Here is a 13904-nt window from a genome sequence, read left to right on the forward strand (position 1 = left end):
GTAACTTACAGAAGAAGACTACATCTCCCAGAGAACAACACGATAGGTCACGGGACCTGGACTCTATATTAACTCGGTCGCAGACTAGACTGATCTCTTTTTTCGAGTTCTGGCGTTCAGGGGAGTGTGTGGGAGCCTTCAGCCATTTCGCCTAGATTTCACCGTAGGCCTCTCGGTCACAGGACTCATTCTCTCCTATTTTGCTTGATTCGTTAGCTCAATTTTCAATTATATTGTATATTTTATTATCCTGTATTTCGATATAGTATTTAGTAAATAAGTGTGCCTCCTTAGATCGTTGCCGCTGTTTTCTTTTCCTAATTAACTTTTTCCTTTCGGCCTAGGGCCCCTGCGGGGCCCATGGCCCCCTCTCACGGACGCAGGTGGATTTTTCGTTCAAACCGTGACAGATTTTGGTGGAGAATGCGGGCAAATTGAGTTGCTGTTTTTCTATGTTTTCTTCTGTTGCTCTTTTAGCTTTTAACAGAGCTACAAGTTTTTTTCTCTGTTAAGGAGCTATGTTAGGTTTGCGATTCTGCGCCTGCGAGCTTGAACTTGAAAGTCCAGGCAGACTGCCAATACTCCGGTATATTTTGTAAACAGTCTGAGTTTTGGTTGTTTTTTTTTACTTTCTTTTTCTCTCTATTGAAGAAAAAAAAAAAAATGTTTTCTCTAGTAAGTTTGTTTTACAAGGGACTGCATGTCATTAGTTCCTCTTTTGTGATGCTCCAAACATATTGGAGCATATTTAAGCTAGCCACTTTTTCCTATGGAGCTGTAAACATGTATAACGATTTGAAAGCATGGTTAGCAACGCTTACTTGGTATCTGCATGCAGCTCCAGAGGGAGCAACTAATGCAACTAATAGTACAGAAATGGTGGTTTTTGAGCGTGCTCCTCCTTTTTTCTTTGCATCCTTTAAGCAGTCTTCGAATGACAAGTTGGCCCAGTGGACCACACTGTCAATTGTGTCAATCTCCCTGAACTTACTGTCGGTTATTGTAATAATCTCACTCAGTATCTGGATTTATAGCCTCCGGAGAAAGTCTTCCCTAGAACCAGAGAATACTGAGTGGCAGGGAGTGTGGAAAGACTTTGGAGAGACTTTTAAAAGACAGACGTCTTTAGTGTCATGGAGCTTTACTCCTGAACACTTAAAGAATCCTGAGAGTTTGACCGCATATTTGAGACAGGAATGTTGTGGCTCAGGCAGATCTAAGGAGGCACAAATGACTTGGGGCCTAGCTAATGCTTATCGGGCCTTATTTAATACCATTCCTGAGAGGGAAGTTTTTGATGCTGAGAGAGAGAGTCTCAGGGCTGAGAATGAGAGTTTCCTTGATGAGAGAAATAACCTCCTACAACAACGAGACTCATTCTGGTATGAGAAAGAGAGTCTCAGAGCTGAGAGAGAAGACCTCCTATATCAACAAGACACATATTGGAATGAGAAAGAATCCCTGCAATCCAAACTCAACACTCTCCAGTCCGAGCACAACGCTCTCCAGTCCGAACACAACGCTCTCCGGTCCGAGCACGGCACTCTCCAGTCCGAGCACAACGCTCTCCAGTCCGAGCACAGTACTATCCAGTCCGAACACAACGCTCTCTGGTCCGAGCACGGCACTCTCCAGTCCGAGCACAACGCTCTCCGGTCCGAGCACGACATTCTTCAATCCGAAAACATCGCTCACCGGTCCGAGCACGATACTCTCCAGTCCGAACACAACGCTCTCCGGTCCGAGCACGGCACTCTCCAGTCCGAGCACAACGCTCTCCAGTCCGAGCACAACGCCCTCCAGACTGAGCATAGCGGCCCCCAGTCTGAGCGTGACACTCTCCAGTCTGAGCGCAACACTCTCCAGTCAGAGCGTGACACCCTCCAGACTGAGCACAACGCCCTCCAGTCTGAGCACAATATCCTTTAGTCCGAGTGTAACACCCTCCGATCTGAGCGAGAAATCCTCCGGTCCATGTACAGCGACCTCAAGGTTCAGTTCGATGCCATAAAGTTCGATCGTAACACCCTCCAGACCTTGTACGACGCCATCCAATCTGAGCGCCACACTCTCCAGTCCAAACACGACGTGCCCCAGTCCGGGTTCGACACAATTCAGTCCAAGTACAACGCCCTCAGGGCTGAGTTTGACACCCTTGAGTTCGAGCGCGATCTCCTCCGATCCAAGCTATGCACCCTCCAGTCCAAGGGGAACATCCCCAAGTCTGAACCGTATGTACCACAACTTGACGAACCACCGGGGGCACCAGATACCATGTTGGTTGCCCCTGTAAGAGGGCGAAAAATAAAACAAGTTTCAACTCAGTTAGAGAAAATGCAGAAGGAGTTAGAAGAGCGGAGGGAGTTAGGAGAGCAGGACTCAGGAGAGCAGGGGGACTCAGGAGAGCAGAAGAAGTTGGAGGAGCAGAGGATGTTAGAGGGGTATAAGAAGATGTTAGAGGAGCAGAAGAAGTTAGAGGAGCAGAGGAAGTTAGGAGAGAGGAAAAAGAAGGAGGGTTACCTGGAGGAAATAATACAAGAGTCAGAGTCAGAAGAAGAAGAGGAGCCAAAAGTTAGATTTTCTTTACGAGAATTTCTCGAGTCCAAACTTCTAGATGGGGCAGCCTCATCAGCACAGTTGCCATCATCAACACCTGGGACTCTTGATAGAGCAAAAGGTGAGCAAAGTATTACGACCATTATTGATATATCTTTAAAACTGAGTGAAATTCGGGATCTAAGAAAGTATTTCACATGTCAACCAAAAGAACATATGGTCACTTGGTTACTTCGATGCTGGGACAATGGTGCCAGCAGTGTGTGGCTTGATGGCAGTGAAGCTCGCCAACTGAGTAGCATTTCCAGAGATGTACGTGTGGACAGAGGTAATGGCACATGCCAAGATAAGTCCTACACCCTCTGGAAGCGGATGTTGATAGCGGTAAGAGATAGATTCCCCTTTAAACGGGACTTGGAGCCTGAGAAAAGGAAATGGACTGATATAGAAAAAGGCATCCAAACTTTGAGAGGAAATGCTCTGGTGGAAATGCTATGCAGCTCCCACTTCAACAGTAATGACCCGAACCAATTACATGACCCCGAGACAGTCCGTGTACCACGACAAATGTGGAGTGACGTTACAAGGGCTGCTCCAGAAAAGCATGCCAGAGCACTTGCATTAGTATATGGCCAAGGGGAAAGGAAACCCCTTGTGAATGAACTAATTGCTAAACTTCAGGAGCTTGAATTATTTATAAGCACTACAGAAGTTAATCTGTATACTTCAGCCATTGTCAAAAGAGCTGAAAGGTTAAACAGAATGGAGGGAACACAAAATGATATTATTGACATGTTGACTAACATGCCTGATGTAGATGAATCCATGGTGTTACCAGATGATGGGGACCAGGATTCCCACGATCGCCTATTGAAAAACCTAAACAACATGAGTTCGTCTCGACCCATATCATCGAAAATCTCAACCATAAAAAAGAGACGTCCTCGTATTCAAGCAAATGACAACAATAAGACACCTCGTATTCAAGCAAATGACAACGATAAGACCATACGTTTTGCTTTGTTGTACTTCTTGAGTAATCACGGCGAGGATATAAAGAAGTGGTATAATTCATCCACTTCTGCACTTCAGACACGAGTGAAAGAATTACAATGCAAAACAACCACCAAGGTGAACTCTTCCAAGAAAGGGAAAGTTCCAGTTGCTGCAAGCCACAGAGGTAAACAATAGAGGGGCCCTGCCCCCAGCCAAAGGGGGGAAAGGGACAACGGAGTATACTGGACTGTGTGGATTAAGTGGCCTGGCACATCTCAACCACAGAAATATAAAGCCTTGGTGGACACTGGTGCACAATGCACCGTAATGCCCTCAAGTCACCAAGGGACACAACCAATATGTTTCCATGGAGTGACTGGCGGTTCCCAAGAATTTACTGTGTTAGAGGCCGAAATAAGCCTCACTGGTAAAAACTGGCAAAAACACCCTATTGTGACTGGTCCAGAGGCTCCATGTATACTGGGAATCGATTACCTTAGGATGGGATATTTTAAGGATCCCAAGGGGTATCGATGGGCCTTTGGGATAGCTGCTGTTAACACAAACGGTGTTAAGCAGTTGTCAACTTTACCTGGTCTGTCAGATGATCCTTTTGCAGTGGGGTTGCTCCAGGTAAAAGACCAAAAGGTACCAATTGCCACCAAAGTGGTTCACAGACGGCAGTACCGCACCAATAGGGACTCATTGCTCCCCATTCACAAGCTAATTCGCCAATTACAAAATCAGGGAGTGATTAGCAAAACTCACTCCCTTTTAAAAGCCCCATATGGCCAGTGCTTTTAACAGCCCCATATGGCCAGTGCGTAAAACCAGTGGGGAATGGAGGCTGACTGTAGATTACCGTGGCCTGAATGAAGTCACACCTCCATTAAGTGCTGCTGTACCAGACATGCTAGAACTCCAGTATGAACTGGAGTCAAAAGAAGCTAGGTGGTATGCCACCATTGACATTGCTAATGCCTTCTTTTCCATCCCATTGGCTGCAAAATGTAGGCCACAGTTTGCTTTTACCTGGAGAGGTATTCAGTATACCTGGAACCGTTTACCTCAAGGGTGGAAGCACAGCTCAACAATTTGCCATGGATTGATCCAAGCTGTCTTGGAACAGGGTAATGCTCCTGAGCACTTGCAGTATATTGATGATATTGTAGTGTGGGGCCATACAGCAGCAGAGGTTTTCAAGAAAGGGAAACAGATAATCCAAATTCTTTTGCAAGCTGGTTTTGCCATTAAGCGCAGCAAGGTGAAAGGACCTGCCCAGGAAATCCAGTTCTTAGGTATAAAATGGCAAGATGGACGTCGTCACATCCCAGCAAATGTGATTGACAAAATCACTGCTATATCTCCGCCCACCAACAAAACAGAGAACCAAACTTTTCTGGGAGTAGTGGGCTTTTGGAGAATGCATGTCCCAAACTACAGCCACATAGTGAGCCCCCTCTATCAGGTAACACGGAAGAAGAATAGCTCGTGCCGTGGCCTTGGGGCCAGTACGGACGGGACAGGATGTGAAGAACATCCTCTACACTGCTGCTGGAGAGAAAGGTCCCACCTGGAGTTTGTGGCTAAGAGCCTCAGGAGAGACCCGAGGCCGACCCCTAGGATTTTGGAGTCGAGCATATAAAGGGTCTGAGGAGCGCTACACTCCGACTGAGAAGGAGATCTTAGCCGTGTATGAGGGGGTTCGGGATACTTCTGAAGTAGTTGGGACAGAGGTTCAACTTCTTCTAGCACCTCGCTTGCCTCTAATAAACTGGATGTTTAAAGGACAGGTTCCCTCCACCCATCATGCTACTGATGCCACTTGGAGTAAGTGGATTTCATTAATTACTCAACGAGCTCAAATGGGAAAACTCAGCTGTCCTGGAATTCTAGAAGTGATCATGGACTGGCCTGAGAGTAAAAAAATTGAAAAACCACTTACAGAAGAGGTATCACGTGCTAAAGAGGCACCACCATACAATGAGCTACCAGAAAACGAAAAGAAATTTGCCCTATTCACAGACGAATCATGTCGTATTGTAGGGAAGCATCGCAGATGGAAAGCTGCTGTATGGAGCCCCACACGACAAGTTGCAGAGGCCACTGAAGGTAAAGGAGAATCAAGTCAATTCGCAGAGGTAAAGGCTGTTCAACTGGCTTTAGATGTGGCTGAACAAGAGAGGTGACCAATGCTTCATCTTTATACTGATTCATGGATGGTGGCAAATGCCTTATGGGGGTGGTTGCAACAGTGGGAAGATGATAATTGGCAACGAGAGGGTAAACCTGTTTGGGCTGCTGAACTGTGGAAAGACATTGCTGCCCGAATAAGGAACATTGTTGTAAAAGTGTGCCATGTAGATGCTCATGTACCTAAAAGGAAGGCTACTGAAGAACAAAATAATAACCATCAGGTCGATCAAGCTGCAAAAATTGAGCTGGCTCAAATAGACTTGGACTGGCAGAACAAGGGTGAATTATTCCTAGCTCGGTGGACCCATGAGATTTCAAGTCATCAAGGAAGGGATGCAACATATAAGTGGGCCAGAGACCAAGGGGTGGACTTAACTATGGACGCTGTTGCTCAAGTTATTCATGACTGTGAAACATGCGCCATAATTAAAAAAGCCAAGAGGATGAAACCTTTTTGGGGGGAAGGGCGATGGCAAAAGTATAAATATGGAGAGGCATGGCAGGTTGATTATATCACCTTGCCACGATCTCGCAATGGTAAGTGTTATGTACTCACCATGGTGGAGACAACCACTGGGTGGCTCGAAACATACGCAGTACCCCAAGTTACCGCCCGAAACACCATATTAGGGTTGTAAAAGCAAATCCTGTGGTGGCATGGCACTCCAGAAAGAATTGAATCAGATAATGGGACCCATTTCAAAAATTCTCTTGTAACCACTTGGGCCAAAAATCATGGCATTGAGTGGATTTACCATATTCCCTATCATGCACCAGCTTCTGGTAAGATTGAACGATTCAGTGGGTTATCGAGTGGATTTACCATATTCCCTATCATGCACCAGCTTCTGGTAAGATTGAACGATTCAATGGGTTGTTGAAAACTATGTTGAAAGCAATGGGTGGTGGAATGTATAAAAATTGGGAAAACCATTTAGCAGAAGCCACCTGGTTGGTTAACACTCGAGGATCTAGTAATCGTAATGGTCCTAACCAATCCATCTCCCTACGTACCGTGGAGGGAGATAAGGTTCCTGTAGTACCCATAAAGAGTGTGTTGGGAAAAACAGTTTGGGTCCTTCCAGCGTCTGGAAAGGGCAAACCTCTCCGGGGTACTGTCTTTGCCCAGGGACCTGGGTGCACGTGGTGGGTGATGGACAAAAATGGGAATGTCCAATGTGTACCACAAGGGAATTTGATGTTGGGGGAGTGCAGCCAATGATTTCTTGTAGATATATAAGTAGAGTCTCAGAAAATATTTGACGAATGTCCAATTAGGTACAGGACTTAAGATAGAGTGGATTAATGTTAAGGAAACGCTTTTTTCTATATACCTTATGGCAGTTTTGCCATTTTTTCTCAAAATTAATAGTAGGTTAGGTTACAGATTTTTTCTCCCAACTTAGGGATTTGTATGGAATAAATATAAATTGTTGAGAAAATAAGGTTGCTGATTATTCACAACTATACGTGAGTGTGTATGTATTTATAAACATAATGTAATGATGTAGACTTTTTTCTATATACCTTAATTAAGCATTCTGTAAGCAAGTTTTCCATCTGGACTCTATATCGTGCACTGGCCCTCCATGTGTAGAGCACACATGGAAAGAAGTATAAGTGTCATGGTTTAATAATTTTGTAATTGTGCTATCAGTATTCCACATCATAACATCATATAAAGCATGAATAATTTTAATAATAAATCTGCAACTTACAGAAGAAGACTACATCTCCCAGAGAACAACACTATAGGTCACAGGACCTGGACTCTATATTAACTCGGTCGCAGACTAGACTGACGTCTTTCGAGTTCTGGCGTTCAGGGGAGTGTGTGGGTGCCTTCGCCGTTTCGCCTAGATTTCACAGTAGGCCTCTCGGTTACGTGACTCATTCTCTCTCCTATTTTGCTTGCTTCGTTAGCTCAATTTTCAATTATATTGTATTATATTGTGTTATCCTGTATTTCGATATAGTATTTAGTAAATAAGTGTGCCTTATTAGATCGTTGCCGCTGTTTTCTTTTCCTAATTAACTTTTTCCTTTCAGCCTAGGGCCCCTGTTGGGCCCACAGCCCCCTGTCACGGACGCAGGTGGATTTTTCGTTCAAACCGTGACAAGGGGAGATGCTCCAGCCCCTTCACCATCTTAATGGCCCTCTCCTGGACTCTTTCCGTTACCAGAGCACCCCCCTCACTTAGTATGGGGCCCACATTCTCCCTTGCCTTTTGCTGTTAACGTTTTTAAAAAAGCCTTTTTTATTATTCTTTATCTCCTTAGCTAGATTCAACTCCAGGTGGGCTTTAGCCTTCCTGGTCACATCTCAGCAGTCCCTGACTACATTCTTATATTGTTCCCAAGTGGTCAGACCCTTTTTCCACATATCATGTACTGTCTTCTTTCCACAGAGCTTGCACGTGAGCTCCTTACTCATCCACGCAGGTCTCCTTGCACCTTTTCCTGGTTTCTTAGTCACAGGGACGCACCGATCCTGAGCTTGGAAGAAAAACCATTTATACGCTAACCAGCTCTCACAGGCCCCCTTGCCTTCTAGCACCCTGGCCCACGGGATAGCCCCAAGTAGGTCCCAAAGGAGATCAAAGTTGGCTCTCCTAAAGTCCAGGGTAGCAATCCTACTTTTTGCTTTGCTTCCTCCACTCAGGATTTCGAACTCCACCATCTCATGGTCACTACATCCCAAGCTGCCCCCAACTTTTACTTCCTTAACAAGTCCTTCCTTTTTGGTGAGAATAAGGTCCAGCAACGCCCCACCCCGCGTCGGTTCCTCGACCACCTGTATCAGGAAGTTATCTTCATGCTTAGTAAACAGTCAACAGTTATTAGGCCTAGTGATACAAAAGCCTAATATAATACCTGTAACATACAGAGTCAGTTATCATTCAGCAGATTGAATGATCTTTTCTTAAGGAAGTTAACAAACCTGCTTTGTTTGCACAGCTCAAGTGAGTTCTACATTATGTCTCTCACCGTACTCTTCCTTATTTTATTTTGCATATTTGATCACACACTACATTGTCTGGTCCTTTAACTGAGGGCAACTGTAAGGCTGATCAAGCCACAGTCACCTTTGGTACCCCTCAATTATTTCAGCAACTGCGACTCTCCCATCAATTTTTCCATCCGAATACGAGAGCCATACACAAAGAATTCCAACTGACAATGGATCAAGTCCGTAACATTATTCTAACATGCCCAGACTGACAGGCAATCGCTTCTTTGCCTCAAAGAGGGATAAACCCCCATGGCGCAGCACCTTTTCAACAGTGGCAAACATGTCACTCGTTCATGAATTTGGTCATCTAAAATATGTGCATGTAACAATAGATACTCATTCTTCTACATATCTGCCACAGCACATATAGGCGAATGCTGCTATGGTGATCCCACATGCTATAAAAACAGATAACGGACCTGCATATACTTCTAAGGCCACTTGAACTTTCCTCAAAGTGTGAGGGGGTTGACATATTACAGGCATTCCTCATTCTCCCACTGGACATGCTATCACTGAGTGCACTCATCAAGCATTGAAATCCATTCCTAATGAACAAAAAAGGGGGAATACGGGAGACACACCACTAGAAAAATTATGTAAGTCATGGATATGCTTGTGTTTCCACAGGGACTGGCCCTCCGTGGGTTCCAGCATGATATGTTCAGCCTCGTCTCAAGGCAGAAAACAGCATCCAGCCCTCATAATGACTGGGATTGTGTGTTTCTTACTTATTGATATTGTTTCCCAACTTGTTGTATTGCAGATAACAACACTAGTAATGGTATAACATAATGAGTGATTTTCCTGTATTGCCAATGCAGTCTCAAGAATGAATTACTAGGCATTATCTAATCACGCTCTAAATGCGTAGTTTGCTTGCCTCTCTGCTCCCAAGACATCCTGTCTCTCAGATCCAGATTTATCTTGAAAAAGCACTGCTCAAGCTTTAGCCACACTCACCAAGTTAGGATGTTAGCCAGATAAGGAAATTAGTGCCCTTAGTGATGCTCTAGCAGTCTTGCCCACTAATATTAATTCTATATGACATGCAACTTCATAAAGTTGTGCGACCTTTGATTTTCTATTAGCCCAAAGACATGGTTTCGAGCACGCTAAAAGCATTTGTTGTACAAATTTTAGTGATCATTCAAAATCAATATATCAGAATATACAAAAGCTGAATATTTTTTTCTAACCAGTTGCAGGTAAACACAGAATGGGACCCTCAGGGATTTTTTTTCTAGGTTGCAGAAACTTGGGCCGCAGGCCAAACGTGTATGATTTTTTTAATGGGTTTAAGAGTATTTCTTGTCATTATGCTATGGTTGCCTTGTCTCTTTTCTCACATTTAGCATGTTGCCAATCGAGGCCTTGATTGAGTTATAATGATTATGTTATTAATATGATTAGTGTTATTATTTTATAGTACAATAATAGTTTGCTAATAAAAAAAGGGGAAATTGTGATAATACAAGAAAAACAATTCAGAGCAGCAGCTGTGGAACAAGATAAACAGCATGAGAACCAAGGACACCTCTAGAAGAAAAAAAGCAAAACCAATGGCTCATGGCTCTGATTGGATAAGTGCCTGTAGGCACAGTTATGGAGTGTTTGTGGAATACTCTGTAGACATGTAAAGGTGGATGGGAAAGTTGTAAAGGCACATGGGAAAGCTAAAAAAGGAAACTTGTGAATGTATATAAGTGATGTGAGAACTTGTAATAAACAATTTGGATCATTTACATCTGAGTCCGTGCATCAGACACTACACACACATGCACCTTCCTCCATAATACGAAACTAGAGCACATTTTATTTTACTGAACAAACACAGCACTTGCTTCTCACATAGCAGTTGCTATGAATTAAGTTGAGAAAGTCAAAGGGTTAGAATGAAAGCTGTTCACTTAAAAAATACATACATGTAAAGAGCAAAAGAGAAGTTCTAGAAGTACTCTTATTTAATTAAATGAAAAGCACTTTTCATTATAACCTATAAGAATTAATAGCTGCAGTTTTTAGCCAGCCTGTCTCCACTGCTTTTTCCCTTCAAGTGAGAAAATGGATGTGGTTTGTGCAACTTCAACAAACCTTGTGTATACAGATGAAAATAGTAATTAGAGGACTGAAGTGTTGACCAAGGAAAAACTAGGTTTTTGTTTGTTTTAAAGTGGAAGTGTAGGTTCAAGTAAGCCCCTCCAATTACAGTCAAGGTTATCAAATAAAAAGCCTATGGCAGTGTTATGAGCAAAGAGCTCTGTTAGGCACTACCAGAATACACAAATTAGAATCCACATAGTAATAAAAACCAGAATGAAATGATTAGAAATTGTAAACGTACAAAGCATGTGATTCAGTTCAAAGAACCAAAGGAAGCTGTACATAAAAACAAAACAGGCTTTAAAGAATTTTTCAAGTATCAAAATCATGAAACTAATTTTTTTTTTTTTTTAAATTAGCTTGTTCATGACAGCTTAAATCTCCATTTAGTCGCTTCTTCAGTGGCTGTAAGAAGTGCCAAACACAAGAGGACTTACCTTGGTATTGTCACACACTTTGTATTGCAGTTCTGAGTTGTAATGGCCTTCTCAAGCTCATCCAGCTGTCCTGTTTTCTTTAGCTTCTTGACCAAGCTTTTCACTGCTTTTTCACACCACTTCTCCTCCTGTCCATTCTGCTCACCACCACCAGCCCCTCCAGACACACCAGCAGACTTTTTCCACCCAAGAAGTCTCTTCACAACCGGTGGAGTGAACGGCAATATGGATGACATGACTTCCACCAGACAAAATGCTCAGCACACAGTTAGATATTCCTGTCCAATCCCTAGAAATGCAAACCAAAACAGACACGTTAGCACTGAGGATTCACTTGAGAACGTTCCTTGCTTAGAATCTTCTATTAACAAATGCTGTAGGACATACCACCTCAAAACAACTCAGGTAATAGTTCAGGACATGAATCCAAAATTCGCTTCAAAGTTTAGTGATGAACTCTATAGCCTACAGATAATCAACCCTCCTATACATCATTTAACGATTTTCAAAATACTTGATGATTTCAGTTAAGGATATTTAAAGTATCATTTTGCAGGTACCCAAGTGGCACAGCTGTATTTGTTTTGATACCCTTCCATTCAGTATCAACTACCCAATCCAGACATTAATATATAAAATGAAAGATCAGGAAGGATGCTGAAGCTTAAGCTGTGTCTGGCATTCACTCCTATTTGTACTTCCAAACATTTAAAAAAAAAAATGATAGCCAGTTTTGCAGCTTGTATCAGGCTACTTTCAGGTATTAAAAATATTAAACTAAAAGCCCCAAATCAGCTGTATCGTTTTTGGCAGACAGCTGTTCGAGCTTGCAGCATCATTGCATTAAAGTCAAAACCAATCTTATTTCCAGGCAGTAACTGGGTATTTGAATTCCATAAAGTTATCTTAGTACCAAACTTCAGCACTCTTAGCTGTACAAATTAGTACCTTGCTGTAGTCAAGTATTAAATGCCAACTTCAGGCTACTCAATCAGAGCTTTCAAGGCAGCTCGTGCACACGCTGTGCAGACAAACTCCTCACTTCTATTCAAAGAATACCTCACCTAGTAAAGTTTCCCATCTGCAAAACAGCAGTGGTTTATTTGGGACACTTCAGGCTACAGCGTTCCTGGCTGATTTCCACTTTGTCATGCCTTCACAATTCATACAAGGGTGTAACATGAGAAGAACTTTCTGTTCTTCCAGTGGCGTGAAATTATTACAGAATTGTGGCTAATACATCAAGCTGCAGGTCAAATTGAACAGAATGCAAAAGCATTACACTGGAGCCCTAGCTACAGCAAATCAGATTTAAGTCTTGAAATAGGCTAAAATGTAGAAAGCCCACACATTTCAGATTTGGATTTCTTTGGAACTCACATTTTTCAGACAGCCTGAGGCAAAATATCTTCGCTTCCAAAAGACTAACTGTTCAGCCCTAACTAATCAGAATTTCCCATTATTCCTTACTTAATTTTACCAAGTTCCCTTAAGCACATTTACTACTTCTTGTAAATGCCTTCAAGAAGCATAGGATTATCTACTGCCCCTGTCATTATTTTTTCATTAAAACAAGTTACTTTATTTTTAAATAGGAGGATATCCATAACATGCTGGCCTGAGTGAGCAGGCAGGTCAGGCCCGGGCAGGCCGGTGGTTTCATCGCATCTCATCCCCATGGGAATAGGGAAAAAACAGGTCAGAAAGTCATGATCCGCCTTCCGTGCTCCCTCCTGGCAGCACAAGAGGTCTCCATTCCCCTGATTAAGAAAGTGGGCAGGAGAGGTAGAAAACCGGCATGGCTCAGCAAGGACCTGCTAAGAGAACTGAGGGTGAAGAAAGGGGTGTACAAGCTCTGGAAACAAGGCTGTGTCACCCGGGAAGAATACAGGGATGCCGTCCGAACTTGCAGACGTGGGATCAGGAAAGCCAAGGCGCAGGCAGAACTGAACTTAGCAAGGGACGTGAAAAACAATAAGAAAACCTTCTACAGGTACATTGGCCAGAAGAGACAGGCCAAAATGGGCGTACCTACTCTGGTAAATTTAAAAGGAGAAATGGCTTCAACAGATGAAGAGAAAGCTGAGGTGCTGAATGAGTTCTTCACCTCGGTCTTCACTGGTGGCCAGGATTCTAGTCTTTTTCACGTCCCTAAGTCTTGCACCCCCCATACCTCTATGTGGGGACCAAGGAGGTAAATCCCTCCCCACTGTAAGGGTAGAGCAAGTCCGAGAGTGCCTCCTTAGACTGAATGAGTATAAGTCCATGGGGCCAGATGGCGTGCATCCCAGGGTCCTGAAGGAGCTGGCTGAGGTGGTTGCTGAGCCGCTCTCCATCATATTTGAGAAGTCGTGGCTGTCAGGTGAGGTCCCGGATGATTGGAGGAAAGGTCACATCACTCCCATTTACAAGAAGGGGAGCAGGGAGGACCCGGGTAACTACAGGCCGCTGAGTCTCACCTCTGTGCCTGGGAAGATTATGGAACAGATCCTCCTGGACAACATGCTTGATCACATAAAGAACGAGCATGTGATCCGAGACAGCCAGCATGGCTTCACCAGGGGAAGGTCATGCTTAACTAATCTTGTGGCCTTCTATGATGG

General features: G+C 43.6%; 1 protein-coding gene across 12 annotated transcripts in view; it reads right to left on the minus strand.

The window, feature by feature from the left end:
* Nucleotides 1-13904, minus strand: part of LOC146762682 (SMAD family member 2-like) — a 153932-nt gene that overhangs the window by 131676 nt on the left and 8352 nt on the right. For all 12 annotated transcript variants that reach the window (XM_085533993.1, XM_085534025.1, XM_085533987.1 and 9 more), the window contains exon 2: nucleotides 11302-11590. In XM_085533993.1, the coding sequence (XP_085390119.1) occupies nucleotides 11302-11537 (236 nt within the window). In that variant the 5' untranslated portion in view covers nucleotides 11538-11590. The remainder of the gene's footprint in view (nucleotides 1-11301; nucleotides 11591-13904) is intronic.

This window comes from Coturnix japonica, chromosome 1 (assembly GCF_054131305.1).
Source record: "Coturnix japonica strain WE chromosome 1, WE-NBRP24, whole genome shotgun sequence".
NCBI classification, from domain to species: domain Eukaryota; kingdom Metazoa; phylum Chordata; class Aves; order Galliformes; family Phasianidae; genus Coturnix; species Coturnix japonica.